This window comes from Lupinus angustifolius, chromosome LG07 (genome assembly GCF_001865875.1).
Source record: "Lupinus angustifolius cultivar Tanjil chromosome LG07, LupAngTanjil_v1.0, whole genome shotgun sequence".
NCBI lineage: Eukaryota > Viridiplantae > Streptophyta > Magnoliopsida > Fabales > Fabaceae > Lupinus > Lupinus angustifolius.
In genome coordinates, this window is record NC_032015.1 from 2,099,474 (window position 1) to 2,117,881 (window position 18,408).

Here is an 18,408-nt window from a genome sequence, read left to right on the forward strand (position 1 = left end):
AACAGTGACTATTTCCTATCTCGATAAAAAACAATTAACTAATTAATTATGGGGAAAAATATCATAGATACTTTTATATTTGTCACAATACACCACATCTCCTCTCAAAATGACATTTATCTCATTTATTTGCATTAGACCAATAAATTTGGTTCTCATATAGTCACCAAGTTAGTTCTTTAGATAAAATAAAATAGGCATTTTTTTTATGAATTCAGTTGCTGACCATATGAATCTTAATTACTAAAATTTACACTATGTAGTGCACATTTTATTTTTCAGGAACTCAATTTATGACCATCTTCAAAGGATATATCTTTTAAATATTATTATGAAATTTCATTCTTTTTACATGTCACCTGTAAACAAAAATTCCATAAAAATGAACTAAATTTTTATTATTCTTCCCATTCCTTTTTCTCTTATTAACAGATACTACAAATTTTATTAGTTTTTTAATGCATTGGAGGATAAGAAATATATAAAAAAAAGCAGTTATATTTCTATTAGATTAGTTACTGGTTTCGACTGACCTATTTATATATCAAACGTCCTATTCTTCTTAGACCCGAATGTTACTTTTGTTTAGAGTAATTCAAGTGGTACTCCCATGTTTGGGGAGCTTCACCCAACATGTGCCATGCGAAAAAATAAATATATTAAATTATTAATGTTCAACACCTTTTGCTCTCTTCCCTGTGGCCTTGAAAATTATTTCATCATAAATGGAAAATTGCCATTCTTCTATACAAATATGTGTATGTATTGGGCACCATCCCCTTCTAAATGAACACTGGTATGCCTATAATTTATGTAGAGAGTTATAATCCTAACACTCAAGTATTGTCACTGCTGTTAGCATCTTTAACTTTGCATTGGTTAATTGTTATCTACAAGATGAGGTAAAAACTGAGCATATTCGAAATATTATGGAGACCTGTGATGAATACTACCACCATTCGTCCATAACTGAAGGGAGGAGCAGCTTCTACAAACAGAGAAGACTATAGAAAAACAGTGGTATGAATGCATTGTCAAGTTGTGCTGTGTAAGCCTCCAACAAACCACTTGCAGTCACAGCAAGAGATATAGAGAGCCAATGCTGCAAATATTTGGTAACAAAAACATCAAAGTCAACAATCCAAAGAAATATATAGTACAATAGCAGGCTTCTCTTAGAAAACTTTATTCATTTATTTTCCATATACCCCCTTCTTAAACAAGACACTAAAAGATGAAGCTGCACTTCATACACACTTTTCCACTCGTTCACCTAATAAGAAGGCGCCGATCCAATAATATGTAATAACGGAGATGGTACTTTACCCACCAACAAGGCTACCAAATAATGTGAGGCGCACATGGAATTTGAACTGCATATGTAGCAGTTGGTTTATATTATGGGCGTCAATCTAGGAGGGCAATGCTTAGCCACAAGGTTCCTAATTTCATTGGTGCAAGAAATTTCAGATTTATGTGTTGTTATGATATAAAGCTTTGGTGGTGATATGAGTGAGGGTATTAGGAGCAGAAGGGACTAGTATATTAATGCCAACATTAACCAGAGGTATTGAATCTAGATGTCTTAAATGTTATTGTTTGCTAGGTAAAAACCACTACAAAAATAGTTCCAGCAGATCAAATTCCTTCAATAAAAGGATGGCTCAATGCACAGAACTCTTACCTAATAGGGTCTGAAGAGGGTAGGTGTACCGTGTAAGCATCCTTCTTCCTGCAAGAGGAGAGTCTGCTTACAAGATCTTAACCCATGACCTCCAGGTCACATGGCAAGCAACCTTACAGGTTGTGCCAAGGCTCACCCTCTGATCAAGTTCCTACAATACACTGAAAAAAGGTGACCAGCATAATTGCCAATGAGTTCATCGACATGCAACCTATCACCCACAACCCGTTCCCCAAACACGGTCAGAAAATGAGAAGAATACCTGGGTAAAAATATATCCGGTTGATGCTAATATTGGAAGCAGTAATAAGCAAGAAGCCAGGACAGATGTGATACCAGCTGCAGTACCTTCAATTGTTTTCTCTGCCAAGTGGCAAAAGAAAAACATTCATATCAAATCATGCAACTCAAGATGATGCAAATAACATCAACAAAGAAAATACTTACTGCCAGTTTTACTCCACCGTAAAACACCATACTTGTGCCCAACTATTGAGGCCTGAATAAAATAGTGAAAAGTAACATCAAACAAACAACACCTGTTTTACATTTCTGGAAAAAGAAAAGAAATCTATGATTTACTATGCTTTCCTTCAGTCTCTGACTCCCTATCAGATGCGACATTATTTCACATGATCAACATCCTTCATCTTAGAAATTAATCAGTCATACATGGCTAACGGGTACAATTATTGCAACAAATCTGACCACTGACCACATAAAGCTAGCTACCATATTGGTTTCCATAAAAGGGGGAACCCTCCTTTACAAACACAGACTTGCAGTATCAAATTTCCCAGACTGATACAGTTTATTGTACTTATGGTTTAGATTTGCTGACATCACCCAGATATTCTTTTCTTTTGTTGAAATTACAGTCAAGAACGATTACATGTATATAATATGTACCACAGTTTGACCTTATTTGTTATGCAATCCAATTCAATCTTCTTTTTCTTCTTTTAACAGGGATAAAATTTAGAATTGACCTTTGTTGCGATGTTAAAGATTTTTATTTTTAAGTCTCATATGCACCAAGTTCAGTAATACCATATATATAATTCACATGAAAACAATGACAATATCCAACTGGTGCCACTTATGTCTATGAAGTCACAATAAACTCATGTCTATAAACATGTCATTTTCTTTTTTACCTTTTTATAAAAGGTCGTGTCATTTTCTTCAACCTTACTCATGTACTTACAATTATTATAATCATTAATTCTAAAAGGTTAGATCAGGAATCAATTTATGACAAAATTATAAATCTATAGCCATTAAAAAATTGTTACCATCGTATCTCCAATTCCTAGACTCAGTATACCCGCAAAAGGAGCAAGAGGTCGGTCATTGTACCCAGAAGACATCCAGATAGGAAGTGCACATCCCAGTAAGAGAGAGAAGTGGCTGAAAAATGGGACGCTTCATCATGTAAGGGAACTAGACTGATCTCTGGTGATTTATAAACTGTGTGGTCTACAATTTGAAATATAAAATACAGGAAGAAAGCATACATAAAATACCTTACAATCAGAAGATCAGAGTCACGGTGATCAGTGAATGCATTCATAAACTGATGTATTGGTTGTCCCAAAGGCCAGATTCTCCATACCTACATCAAACAATGCTAACGCTAAGGCAATCAAGAAATATCGACGATTTGAGTTGCTGGAGAAATATAAGACTATGTTTACGATCAATTTATTTATGCTTCAGGGAAATGAAAAGAAGAAAAAAACTAAGCTCGCAAAGTTATAGCATTTCAAATTTCCACATGATCTATGTATTATCCTAATCCTAATTGATCAAAATAGCAAGAAATAAAATGTAATTGATCTGAAGGAAGATTGGCAATCTTTGCTGCATGTTTTTGTTCTTAACTTTTGCTTCTCAATGTGTTTTCAGTTTTTTAGCTCTCGGGGATTTCTTATCCTCTTGCTTTTGTATTATTTTCTTCCCCCTTATTGTATTCTTCTTTAGTGATTAAAAAAAGGAAAAAAAAAGTAATCTGCTATAGCATTGAAGACTACCTGCATAGTCACTAACAAATGTGCTATACACATAATGCCGATAAGAGTCAATTACTCTCTTAGCAACATCCCATAATTATATTCTTAATTTAAAATACTCAGATTTTTTCCACTTAATAATTTGTAAATGTTTAAAAAAAGCTATTGTTAAATGTGGATTGCAGATGAAAATGGCATATCTTCATAAAAAAAATTCCTGCAGAATGTGTCTTAATTACACTTTTATTATTTCCCCTTGCACACAGAACTCCACCAAACTCAACCCATGGCCACATAAAGAGAAGCCTTATATGGTTAGTTGTTTTCTATCAGTTCTGCAGATATATTTTGAATTTACATTAGGACTCCTGCAATACTGACACTTTATAACCAACAACGAAACATATTATGAAACCACCATTTCCAAGTTCAACGCACGTAAACATATACTTACTCGAATAATTTCTAAAGTCAGGAAAACTGCCAGAGCTGCACCAAATGCTAGATCAAGAAACTTTGGCTGAAAGAGGAGGAACAGTGAGCACCATATCAGTATATCTAACAGCCAGAAGTGTCATTGACTAGAATAACATTTAAACTGAAACTAGTAGCAGTGTCAACAACAGGGTGTAAAAATTGATGTGTCCTTAGAAATATAAATTGACAGAGAAGTAGGAGGGGTCCTCTGTGATAGCGTAAAATCATTTTTATTCTACTTTCAGCTATAGTAAAACTCTTTGGCATAGTATTATAGATAACAATCATTGAATTCCAAATCACCTGGAAGATAACAGCAGGCAAGAACATCATGACAGCCATCAAATGGTAGTATTTCCGCAAAAGAATTCTCTCAATCTTACTGTTCTTTGAAATGTTGTAGAATCGCAAAACAGAAACACCTATTACAATCACCCAATAGATACATAATGACAATCTTTTGGACGGCTCAGAGAAAACAAAGGAAAGCACCCTGCAAATGATGTTTCAAAACTGTGATTTGGTAATCAAATGAAATAGTCAATATATCAATATACGATGATAGAGAAAACGGTTGTTGATTATCATATGATAATTTGAACCTGAACTGTCCTCATAATTATATTCTAATAGAAGCCTACTACATAAGGCTAACCTACCAAAATGTTTGTAGCTCTGAATCTAGTTGGATTACACTCAATTTTCGCAATAACAAATTTATCTCCATAAAATATGATTCGAACTTGCAAAACCAGAAAGAGCATAAAATTAGGCTGCCTTGACAGCCAATATAAGACACCACATTCTGTGGAGATTTTATGCTTATACTTTTCAAGATACCATTTCACATTAATTTTAAAAGTATAGTCCATATCAGGAGGCAGCATGCATGCTCAACTTTGCACATTCATGTCAATGCAGTGGAATCGGATGCTGTGATATTCTCCATTTCCTGCTTCCTGGTGGAACTAACAGCTTATTCTAAGGAACAGGCCTCAGTGGTCCCTATTGGTCCAGCTTCTATTAGTTAGGCCTAGTTAATAAATTTGTCAGAGTTAGTTGATTAGTCTAGCGCTCTAGCATACTACAAATATAGAGATAGAGACTGTAGAAGGTTATCACTTGTATTGGAAAGGAAAGTGAAGTTCGGGATTGTTCTAGGTCTCTCGAAAGCCTAGAGTATAGAGGAAGAAGATTCGAAATTCCAGTGACAGACCAGTTTTCATATCAATAAACACATACTTTTCCATTCATTCTGGTCCAGTTCTTAGTTTCTCACACTTATGCTGTCTTTCCCATAACCATACAAGCATGTATTAGGGTCAACAACATAACTAATATTTATCCTTACCAATGTAAAGCTAATAAAACTAGTTCCCAAGCAACCTGTTACTATTACATCTACTTTCTAAAATGACAATTGACAACTGAAAATATCAGTAATAGCTAACAAAATAATCAAACTAAATTAGATATTAATGCCATACCAGAAAAAAGGATGCATATGAAATTCGTGTACAAATTGCATCCATGATGGTACGATCACAGTCATGACCAATAGAAAAGAAGTAGTAAACAAAAGAGATCTCCCAATCTCATTGTATCTTCTTGATTCGGAAGACTCTGTATTTGTACACCAGTCCCATATTTGGATAGCATATTTGAAAGCTATTGGATACAGCAGAAGGCCAAGTAACAGTCCCTACAATAACAACAGACAATCTTAACTGATCTGGCTATACGTTAACAATAGATTAATCACTTAAGGACTGATACCTGAATTATAATGCCTATCTCACTTCGACCAATTTCATATTGTGCAGTAACCAACTCTGATGGCATCAATAGTTGACATAGCTGTTCAAACAATAATTACCAAATAAATGTATATCCAGATGATTGTTTAGAAACAGCATAATCATGTCGAGAAGGACTGACCTTTATAACAGTGAGCAACAGCATGTCACCAAAATAAAGAACGATACCGGCCGACACCAAAAGTACTTCCCCTGAGAACAGGGGGGAGCAGTCAAAAAATCTTTTAATCAACCATACAATTGCGCAGAGAAAGAAATAGCAACAGTCATGCAACAGTTATGCAGATTCTAGATATGTCATAAGTGGCCACTGCATAATGTCAAGACCAAATATTTTCGTTGAAAATTCAAATTCTTCCAAATTGTTGTACTTGGTCATCAAATTCAAAATAATGCATGAACTATGTAAAATAGCTTGGTGGCAAATATAGTTTTTACAAGTTCTAATCTTATATCTGTTGTCCCTCTTACAAATAGTAAAATCCCTTATACCTAGGAGAATAGGCGAGTAGGGCGATAGATGTAAAAGTAAGACATACCAATAGATGCACAAGATGGAAAAGTTTGGAGAAAATGCTGCATTAACTTGACTGCTGCAAATCCATGACAAAAGACCCATGACAGCTTCAGTGCAAGATGCAAGTCTGTGCAAAAAATGAATTTTACTTAACTAGAGTTGAACCAGAAATTAGCAATGGTACTCCATAGGAATAACTAAAAAGAAGCACCATTAACAATAAAAAATTAAAAGTGAAGGAGAAGGGCCAATAACCATTCCCGTAACAACAATGACCATTTGAAATGGTTAGTTGGTCATTTTCATTGCTTCTAGTGGATTCTCCCTTCTCTATATAGCAAAAAATGCTTGTTTCAACAATGAATAAGCTTAGACTATGAGCTTTAGGGAGTGTTTAACGTGCATACAGAACAGGATATAACAGAATGTTATGTTCTTGGGATAACATCACATTCACCACATACCACTATCAGTGTTACTCCATCTGATTGATTAATAAAACATAAAAAGGGCGGCACAGTGCACCAGGCTCCCACCTAGTGGAGTGTGGGGAGGGTAGATATATGTAGTCTTATCCCCGCATGCGGAGAGACTGTTTCCACTAATTAATAAAACATAATTTAAAATAATTCGTCTTGGAATCATTGAATTTTATTTTCTTGACCGATCGATAGAATGGCAATTGGCAAAATAGCAATACAAATTCTACTTCTTTTAGTCCACTTTTTACATATAATGAAACTCTTATGGTCAGTGTTTTGTACCTTCCTATACGTCTTCCAAACACAGCCTTAATTTACCAAAACGAACATGATTAGAAACAAAGCAAGAAAATGAAAGCGAAGAGAAAGAGTTACCAGTTTGGAAGGTTGCAGCGAGGGCTAGAAAACAAATTAGAGGCTGTAAGAAGAGGAAGCATAAGCTAAATCCAAAACCCCAACCTGTAGCGGAGAAAGAACTACGACGTCGCAGAACTACGGCGAGGAATAGAAGCACACAGAAGCTGGTAGCAGAGGTGGCCCAGTATTGCAATGTCAGGTACTGAAGCTCTATAAATAAATAAATATAGATCAACCAAAAATCATTATCATGATCAAATTACAAATTGAAATCGGAAAAGAATTAGGTAAAGGAAATTGAGAATTGAAAAAGAAATGGAAAATGAACCTTGGAGGTTAATTTGAGAGGAAGAGAAACCTCTAGAGAATTGAATCAATTTGGAGAGAAAGAGAGAAGGAAGAGTAACGGAACCGAGGAGAATACCGGAGGAAGCGCCGGGTCGAGAATGGAAAAGGGAGAAGGAAGGGGAAGAGTTGTCGTAGCTGATCTCGATGAAGAAGGCGGAGAGGGCGAGGAGAGAGAGAGCGAGACCATGAGGGAATAAGAGAGAGAAAGGGAGATAATATAAAACGCCGGCGATGAATAACACCACCACCGTTCTCTCCCCGCTCATAAACGACGCCGTCATTGCTTCCCCCTACGACAACACATACACGAGTTTTTGTTATGACTTGCCACTTTGAATTACAAACTCAGAAATCGGAATATACCAATAAAAGTTAAGGATTTTCTTTTATTTCATTACATAAGATGGGATAGATAAATGACAGTTGGTAGTATAAGACTTTATTAAATCTTTAATGTTTTAGTGTCTCTCATGATTGTTAATTCTTTATTTATGGAGGGTAATCTTTAGTATGCCAAAATAAACGATCGATTTTCAGCCAAAATCCTTTTTGATAAGAATAATAAATTAATATAATAAATAACTATTTGATAGTTCATTCATTTACCTTCTTTTTAATAATGTTATTTATAATTTAAATTTAAGCTGTTTTCATACACAGATTTTGCAGGACTCTTTTGGTATTTGTATAATCAACCTTTTGACAAGTCCTACCTAAACAATAGCGTGCTCAGTGAGATTGAGGAATGTTGAAGGAAATATAAATATAGATAAATAAGAAGAACGCGTTTTAAAAAAATTGAAAAAGGAAAAGGATCATATGGATGCATGGAAATACATTACTACGAAAAGTCATTGTGCGGAGAAAACAATGTCTTGTCTTGTGTGCTGAGAAACATCCATTTTGACCAAATTTTATATTGTATTTGGTAAAGTGATTAGTCTTATAAGTTATTTGATTATATTCGAAAAATAACTATATTTATAGAATATCTATATCAGTTTGTAAGTTTATATTTATGAGGAACAATAATAAAACAGCAAGTCTGGTCTAATCAATGCGCAATAAAAATAATTGAAGTCTTTGATATATTGACACTGAAAACTTGTTAAGATTCATAAATGCATGGATTATGTCAACTGATAATGTAATATTTTAAATCAAGAAAGATGATATTGTTGAATCCTGATTAAGTGCAAATAGTGATTATCTAAACCACATCTATAAATTAAGTCTGAAATAAGAAAATAAAAGCAGTATGGTAATAATTATGAGAATGATTATTCATTTATTATCATTCTCAACTAATGTTGAAGATCAATGTGGTAAGATTAATTAGAGTTACATACTATTGACAAATTAACTTCTAATTTCTCATGATCATAAAACAAAAAGGGTATATGTCAGTTTTATATGATGGAAGAAGTTTTAATCTAACTTTTTAGATGATATTACATTTTCAAAATTAGAATACAATAATGAATTTAATTCGATTAATTCTCATTTTCATGTAATTAAAACCCTTTTAATTGTCTAATGATTCAATCAAGCTTTTTGAGACTAGACTTTTGAGATTTAGAAATTCAACCTCATTTTTGGATTTATAATATTGAGTTATATCTTTTAAATCTTCTTCTCCTAATATCCTTGATCATCCAACTATCTAAATTTGGGGTGAGGATACTTCACATTACTAGAGAAAGAAGTATATAAAAAAAATAAAGAGAATTTTATTTTACATTGACAATTTTATTCCTTAAATACAATATGGTAAGCCTGTAGAATCAATAACTTGCTTTTCCATTATCAGAGAGAATTCTTTTCTCTGAATTTGAGGGTTAACACGATCTCAAGCATAAGAATTAATCCTTACTCTCACCATAAATGACTTACTTTGACAAAACCATATTCATGAGTGCAAACATAGAAAACCAAAAGGAATAAGATAGAAAAACATAAAGGAAGGAAACTGTAATGTTCATATGCACTCTGTGTCCCTTAACTTAAGATTTTGACTTGTTCATGATATCAGCTTAGTGTGTTTCTTATCACCAATTTTGACCTAATTTGTTTGTAGATGAAGAGTACAAAAAACTCCGAGACCAAGGATGAAGACATCGATGATTATGTTGCAGAATATGTAAATACTATGCATTTACTCAGACCCTACATCAATTGAGGGGGGTCAGCAGTGAACTTAGTTTTCAAGAGATAGGACCATAGTTACATGGTGCACGATACTTCGTAATATATGGTTCGTCACATTTTATATTATTACTATAAGAGTAACATGACTTTTTAACAACAAACTCAGATATACATTATATGAAATTCAGTAAGCGATATATAGGTTAAAGAAGGGAACCAGATATTTACGGGTAGTAGATCTTATCCATTGCAATTTCTACTTATGTTACATAAGTTAATGTATAAGTTTCTAAAATAGGAAACAGAGTTGTGAGAGTAGTAATAAGGTTCCAAGTGAAATTTAGACAATTAGCCTCATATAATATACTGCTCTGGATATTTTATTTTATTTTACAATGAAAAGTTTTCGGTTACCCAAACACATCAAAAACCAAAAACAACTAGTTTGAAAGATGTAGAGTACATAGATATTCCACTAGACCAGGACATTGTACATTACTTGGGATATCATACCATATAGTACTTGATATGCTACATTATCTCTCCCTCTAATGTTTGGTCAATGTCTTAACATTGAGCTATACACATAACAGGAAAAGGACACTAACATATCACTCAAAATTGTAATAGTTAATATATCAATCAGAATGAGCTATAAGCAAAGCAAAAAAACATACGATTTTATCATCTTTCAACTATTATGATCTGAAAAGGCCATATACAAACATGTCAAGCGTCTTCCAATGAACAAAGCATTCTCAAGTTCAAGGTTTAGGTGAAGGTATTCCTGAACACCCACTTGAGCCTAAAGTGTTATAGTTCACGAATCTGCTTGGAGTTGAGTTATGCCTAAACCCCTTTGGTAAGCAATTCTTGAATTGTCTCCCTTGGATGAATTTTTGCTTGTGATCCACATTTGGCTTCAAATATGTTTCAGCATCAGATAAAATAAGTGGTCTTGTAACTGTGCTAGGAGCACTTCTAGGAATGATCCTTGCAGCCATGATCATGTCAAGAGAATATAGTGAAAGGAGGAGGTAAAGGAACATAAGGGAAATATTTGTAGTAGACATTAATAAATCTCTTAGATTTTTGTATGAAAAATGAGAAGATTAGAAGTGGTTTTATATTAGATTGTTGTGTCAAGGGGGTTGAAGCTAAGTGCCTTAAATAGGCTCGTGAATTGTTGATAATGCAGATATGCACAGGTCATTGGCATTACAACTTAACTTTGGGGTTGTGGTGGGAAGAGAGTTTGGCAGGGTTGGTGCTCTTTTCATATGTGAATCAAGTGAGGATGCTCGTGAGTTCATGTTATATCACTCTGTCAAAATAGTCCTATTGTTTGCCCTCAAATCCAAGTAATATCTTCCTTTTGTATGCAATTAAGCAGGGTTTGATTTCAAGGGAAATTGTTTTTATTAGTACGGCCCCGTTAGATCCCAGGATGACCAAAAAGTTAAAAGTTCGATTTCTGTGAGTGACACTTGTTGGGAGCTGCACTTACACACCCCAAAAGAGATTAGTCTTATACAAAAGATAAAGAAATACTCTTGCTATTACCGCACAAAAATATGGAAGTATGACATGTCCATCTTTTAATATTAAGAAATGTAATTTACTATAAAAAAAACTTGTCTTTAGGTTTCTATAATAATTATACTCATTTCTTTCTATTTATTATTTATCCTAGAAAAGAAAGTTATTAAAAAATGGAGGGGCAAGGTTTATATCTAATGATTTATGACAATAGCTATATTCTTTAGCTGACATTAAATTGGCAGGTAACCTACAGAAACATGATAAAAACAATTGATGAATCATCATTTGGGGCAGTAGCTTTCTCCCCATCCATAAATTGTGAAAAAATTTCTCTTAAGAACAATATGAACCAACATGCTATTTAATACCTTATTATTTTGTTGGGGCCAATAATTAAGTGATGATAAATGAGATGATGTTTATTTAGTAGATGATATAACTGCTGTCCAATCTGTATAAGTTGTGAGGTTTTAAGGGAATTTAAAGAACATCAACCCCACCTCCCCTCCCATTTCAAAACTTCCTTAACTCTGCCATTTGGAGCAATTGGCTAACATGCACATCAAATTTATAAAAGTAAAATACTGTTGGACCACACTACGATTAGGGATCCTCCAACCACTTGTTGGAAGATCTTCATCTATGAGTTATAACATTCTTCCATGGACTAAGTGAAAAAAGCATATAAGTGGGTTTGACACTGCATCTTGACCCAAAACCTTATGGCATTAGTTTCATTTGTCTTTCTTACTTATAAACTTTTTCCCTCCTCCAAGCATATCCAATATGAGACTTCACACTTGAATAAACCCAACAAATACTATATAAGATAAAAACAAAGAGAAAAAGATGTATGTATTCCTCGCATTTAATTTTAAATAAAACTAATACACATGGATGATTTATTAACCATCTTTTAATCTTTACACTGACATGAATATTATATTCAAAAACTAAATATATGATTTTGTTTCTATATTTAACATATTTTATATATAGAACATCAAGAAAATATAAAGAGAATTGCATATGATACTTTAAGGCGAGTGGTACAATATGAAGCTGCCAATATTTGTATAGTTCAGTTAGATAAAGTCTGAAATGCTTCTAACCCATTTATTTGTTTAGGTATTGTGTACTTGGAGAAGTCATTACTTAAAAATGTAATAGTGCGAAAATATTAATTTTTCACCTGTCAATTAGCTTCAAATAAAATCAAAATAAATAACAAGTGCATTTACTTCACTTCCTTGCAAGCCAAAAACATGAATTATTATATTTAAGGCAATTCAATATACATAAAGAAATTTGTACACTCGTAAAAAGTTGGACCATCTATTATTTATTTGTATACATCTAGTAAATAATGTTACTTTAACAACTAAATTGTTATAACTTTAAGCTATCCTCTGGATTTTAGATGAATTTTTAGAGATGTGTATAAAAATAAAAGATAAAGAACAATATATATATAATTAGTTTAATTTATTAGAAGAGAAATTGTTCAAAAACATGCTTTATTTTATTTAAGTTCATAAAATATAAGTAAATAAACAACCATTTCTTGGTGGATAGAACAGGACACACTATATCACTTCTATATCACTTCTGTTCTTCTCTCACATTAAGATTTTTTCTTCATTTTTTCCCATAAATATGTCTTTGTTGATGCTAGCTGAATTTTCATAAATCTGGTAGTTAATTCTGTTGTGGAATGAAGAGGCCTTGTTATTGATGGATAACTGTTTCATATATATATCAAGTGTGGCTTTTAACTAGGTGGTTCATCTGTCAATTGATTAATTGTTATCTTTATGGAGGAGTAGATGGGGTAGATTAGTCTTTTATGTTTTCATGATGGTGCATTTCTTCTAAATTGTTCTGTAATTCTTGTTTACTTAACTATAGATGTTGATGCTTGGGAAAACCCACAAATAGGGGAAACATTTTAGTTAGTATTGGATGAAACTTTGTCAAATGTATAGTAAATTGATGGATATTTTATATCTTGATTATCTTAATAAAAATGGTTAACTTTTTGTTCTTTAAAAATCTTATTATTATTTTGTTTCAATCTCAAATGTAGTTCATGCAACTTTGCTTTTCTATTCTTGTTCACTTCGAATGTGTTAGTTGGGATTTGGATTTAGGACACTATGAGAAAGAGAATTATATTACCCTACTCATATTGTGTCAATTTTATGTTCCTGCAGTTCAAAAAAATAACAACATAATGTGTTGTTTTTATAGTATTTGCCATTGGTTCAAAATGATGAATTTTCATACTTGTGTCCCCTTTCCATTTTGATTAGTTAAAATAACAACAATCAAGTCTTTTTCATCATTCTCCTTAATCCTTTTAGAGTCAGACTCGTCTTTATTAATGAAGAATGGAAAGTGTTGTATAAAATAAATCAAAAAACAAAATGAAATGACAATTATATTATTATACTTATCTATACTTCTATACTATATATAAATGTAAAATACAATGTAACTTTCACCATGGTGTAATTTTCACTTCATGTTTTATCCTTAACATTATTTAATATTTACAAAAAAAACTATATAATCATAAAAAACCACCACCAACATATTAATTAACTACATCTTTCACATTAAATCGAACATTATCATAAATACACAAAAATTATAATATAATGTACATCGAACACAATAAATATATTCTAATTTTAAAAAATAAAATATATAAAAATTAAATGTGTAATACCATGCAATATTTTATAATGACATTTTAATCTTTAAAATTAAGTGTAAAATAGTACTAGATACCTCATGAGAGAGAAAAGCCTATGTTGCTAATAAATAAGACTTCAATTTTTATCTTAAACACGATTAAACTGTGTCTGTCCAGTTCAAATGCCACACATCCTCTGCACTATATATGGTCTTGTTGAAATCAAGATTCAGAATGAGAGATTATATAGTTGAACTAAAGTTACATAACACCTTGTCTAACTCAACATTTTTGAATGGTTCTTTTTGTTGGGGGTACTCCTCATACTCCCTTTTTAATATAATTTACTTTGCTGGAAAAAAAATCAAGTCAATTTTTCCCTCAGATGAGCCAATTTAATATATAGTTGCAACTTTGACGCCATTTAAGCATAACTATATATAAATATATAGCAACTCTACAATAATTGAGTTGGGAAATAAAATATCTACTTAATTATTGATTCCATATAATTAATAGAATATCATCAAAAAAAATTAGTAGTTACCAACGAGGGTTAGTTCAAGTGCAACATGCTTGATTTCCTTTAAGCAAGGTCTTTGATTCAAGTCTTGCAGATGAAAAAAATATCGACTAGTAGAATTAGATGGACATGATTGTCTCCCATACGAGAATACACTTGGGAAACAAAAAAATCAGTAGTTACTCATCACTGAGATCTGTGTGGACCTATACCAGCACTAGCAAACACCTCCCCCACCTGAATCTATATCTTTGTCCCACTTACCCATATCATAAGATCCAGAATATTCAATTTCTTCATACTATCTAACTTCATTATTATTATTATATTCTTCACTTCGTATAAGTGTAAGATTAAAAAATGGGTACGACATGATATTTAATTCATAAGCTCTCTTATAATGATTCCAACTTTTTTCACTTAGAACAATACCTATTAATATATTATGAGATCGATGAATAATTTGACTGCACAAGGAAGTTTAAAACTGGATAAATTATTTATTTAATTACATCACTTTTGCAAATTCCTCTATAGTTATACAAATTAGAATTGGTGTGACATCATTCACACCAAAACTTCAACTTTTTTTCTGAAAATAAAAAATATTCTTATTCAACCAGTGAATCCATCTCCGTACGTTGTTCATCTTATTAGGGTGTAGGGCCTTAAAGCTTGGACTTTTTTTTTGAGGATTCACTTCACATGAGAAACTATTATAAGCTTAACCTTTTCTTAACCAAACATCATATAAGAATTTCTCACCATGTAAATGAAATAGACTTAGTTAATCAAACATGGGTTGGAGTTGTATTTGATGGTGTTGGTGCTGAACTAACACGCTTGCCTCTCTCTGAACGACTATTCTCTGCAAACTTGAGACTATTCTGGTGCAACCCCTTCTTCCTTTCTTCCTCATTCCATTCAGAAGTGTAATAATACTCCTCAGTAGATTTATTAGCATCTTTTGAAGGAGGAAGGAACATGCTACCCCACTGTGGAAAATGAACAAGAGACACAGGAAGAGTGCAACACACAATCATGATACCCATCAATGATAAACCTGTTGATGTTGAGAACTTATTTGTTGAAAAGAAAGCTAACTGGGTCAAACCAGAACCAAAGTTTCCACCGGCACCAGTTAGACCTGATATGATACCCAAAGATCTTCTTGAGATGAAGGGAATGATGCCAAAAGTTGCACCACATGCAGCTTGTGCTCCAACAGAGAAGAGAATCATAGACAAGATTGCAATGGGAAGAGAATTGGCACGGCCAAGCCATATGCAGAAAACTCCTCCTAAGGTTTGGAGGATCCATAGGGTCCAAAGTCTGCCTCTCATGCCAAATAAACGAGCTGCTACATCAGAAGCATATCCACCAAAGGGACGAGCAACCAAGTTTGCCATTCCAAATGTAGCAGCAATCATTCCAGCTGTGTGTAGCTTCAGATTGAACCTGTTTAATATTGATTAGTTATCATAAGGTTTATTAATCTTAGAAAGTTAGTAAGAAAATACAAATTTAACAACATATAATTGTGTTGGTAAAAATATTTTTACATCACTTTTCTAAGCATCCACTTTTATATTCATTTATCAGTTAGATATGATTCTTGTTTTGAAGTAAAAGTATGTAATTACTGATTGCAAATATTAAGTATATGTAAAAAAAGATGTGATAAATGGAATAAAATTAGATGCCCTACTTTATGTGTTATTTGATGTGAGAAGGATTTATGATTGGTTAAAAAAATCCTCTAAATTTAGATTAAGTTTATTTTGTATTTTGTTTAGTGTTATTAAGTTTATTTTGTATTTTGTATTTTACACGTAGAAGGAAACATGAATCGGAGACAATTTGATCTCATAAGAAGTGATGGTGAGATGATTATTTTCATTGTGCAATAATCAATGCGTTGAGGCTTGAGCTTAAAAGAGCTTAGCTAACCTGTCATAGAAATACTCAGCAATGACATTATCAGTGGTTAATTCAACTCCCATGGAGTACCCATAGAGAAGGGCAAAAACCCATGTCCTGTAATTTGTTATAGCATACCATAACACCTGAAAAACACAAAATTATAAATTGAGTAAATCACAAATTAGTTGAGCATGTGTGATGGATGTTTTCACCCCTCAATATTGCAAACAAAAATTACTATATATAAGATGAGGTAGTATATTCCAACAAAATTCTTTTAAGAATAGTGTTATTTGTATATCTCAGATAGACCATCTTTATTTCACTAACTTTTCATCTTTTATCTGTAGATTTCAAAAAATCCATCATATTATAACTTGTCAAAATAAAAAAATTGGTCTTTTAATTGTGTTCTGAAACATGGATATAGATGAAGCATACTAACCTTGGAGAAGTTGTCTTTAGCAACATCACCCTTCTTCTGTAAGGCACCAAGGTTCCCATCAGGCAAATCTTGGCCTAGGGTTAAGACCAAGATCCCCATGATGACTTGTAACCAAGCAGGGATAAAGAAAGCAATCCTCCATGCAGTGAAGGGTGTAGCCCCAGCCCTTCTAATCAACTCATAAACCAATGGCATTATGAGCTGAGTGGCCCCACCACCCATGTTACCCCACCCTGCTGCTGTTCCATTTGCAAGCCCTATAATCTTACTATTAAACATAGTACTCATCCAATATTGACATGAAACAAAAGTTGCCAATGAGAACCCTATCATGAACCTAACTGCTATATAACCAGCAGCATCTTTCACAAATGACATGCAAAACACGGTTGGTGCAGTGAGCATGATGAGGAAGGCACAGCCATAGCGAGGGCCCAATAGATCACAAATTGCACCCATTACAAGCCTGGAGAAAATGCTGCCTGAGACAGAAGCAACACCGGCATTTCCAATGTCGATTTTGGTGAGGTTAAGGTTGTCACGAATGATGGGGACAAGAGGGGCTGCTGCAAAAGTTGAGACAAAACATGTGAAGAAAGATATCCAAGATAAGTGGAATGTTCTCATGTGTGGGTTGGCTAAGGAGAAGAGTTTAAAAACTTTGGCTTTGTGTTCAGAATCAACTGGTAAAGCAAAATGAGCTGTTGTATCAGTTGGAACCATTGGAGAAGCAACTGAGGATGCAAAAGTTTGTTCTCTTCCAGTTACTCCATGCATGGAGCTTCCTGGAGATCCATCAATTTCATGAGCCATTGTTAGAAGATCTTAACAATGATTATTGAAGTAGAGAGTTAATTGAATTGTGAAAGAGAGAGAGAGAGAGAGTGGTGTATTTATATTAAGGGGAAGGCATTGACATTAATGTAAAGAGTAATTGGTAAGAGCCAATGGGGTTCCCAAAGGATAGGTGATAAGTTGAATAATTGAATAACAAATTGTTAAGACATAATCCATTTCGCCGCATATAGATAGTGAATGAGAAAGAGCCTATTGTATATCCCAAAGGTTCATATATCACACCTACTCAATTCTTCATACACATTACTACGAAGATTTAATATGTATATACTGATAGTGTAAATAATTTTTATACTATCAGTTAATCATTCACCCTTGATTTATTAATTACCATTGATAGATGATACGTTAACAATGTAAAAACTTTATTCTGTAGCTCTTGTTACAAACCCTAAATCACTACTTATATTATGTAGGATAATGGTTTATTCACAATATATAGACAATTAACAATAGAGTAACAATGCATATTTAGTAACTTACATTTATAGAAATCATCTCGTCATTTTTTATCATAAACAAACCACTTCTAATTTATAATTTATATATAACTGAAATCAAAAATTTCAAAATTATT

General features: G+C 33.0%; 2 protein-coding genes and 1 long non-coding RNA gene across 3 annotated transcripts; 1 reads left to right on the forward strand and 2 right to left on the reverse strand.

Annotated features, from left to right (window-relative positions):
* LOC109351665 (dolichol kinase EVAN) lies at positions 672-8,072 on the reverse strand. The gene is made up of 13 exons (XM_019593205.1): positions 7,675-8,072; positions 7,365-7,556; positions 6,530-6,634; positions 6,112-6,182; positions 5,950-6,030; positions 5,661-5,875; positions 4,477-4,666; positions 4,151-4,216; positions 3,211-3,299; positions 2,980-3,094; positions 2,132-2,183; positions 1,947-2,047; positions 672-1,102 (listed from the first exon to the last, which is right to left on the reverse strand). Exons 1-13 carry the CDS (start codon positions 7,973-7,975, stop codon positions 989-991), a joined length of 1,692 nt encoding a protein of 563 aa, XP_019448750.1. The 5' UTR covers positions 7,976-8,072; the 3' UTR covers positions 672-988.
* Positions 6,144-6,524, forward strand: LOC109351680. The gene is made up of 2 exons (XR_002108263.1): positions 6,144-6,357; positions 6,432-6,524. It is a non-coding gene; the product is annotated as an uncharacterized LOC109351680 (long non-coding RNA).
* On the reverse strand, positions 15,393-17,808 carry LOC109351666 (high affinity nitrate transporter 2.4-like). The gene is made up of 3 exons (XM_019593206.1): positions 16,974-17,808; positions 16,556-16,671; positions 15,393-16,063 (listed from the first exon to the last, which is right to left on the reverse strand). Exons 1-3 carry the CDS (start codon positions 17,784-17,786, stop codon positions 15,397-15,399), a joined length of 1,596 nt encoding a protein of 531 aa, XP_019448751.1. The 5' UTR covers positions 17,787-17,808; the 3' UTR covers positions 15,393-15,396.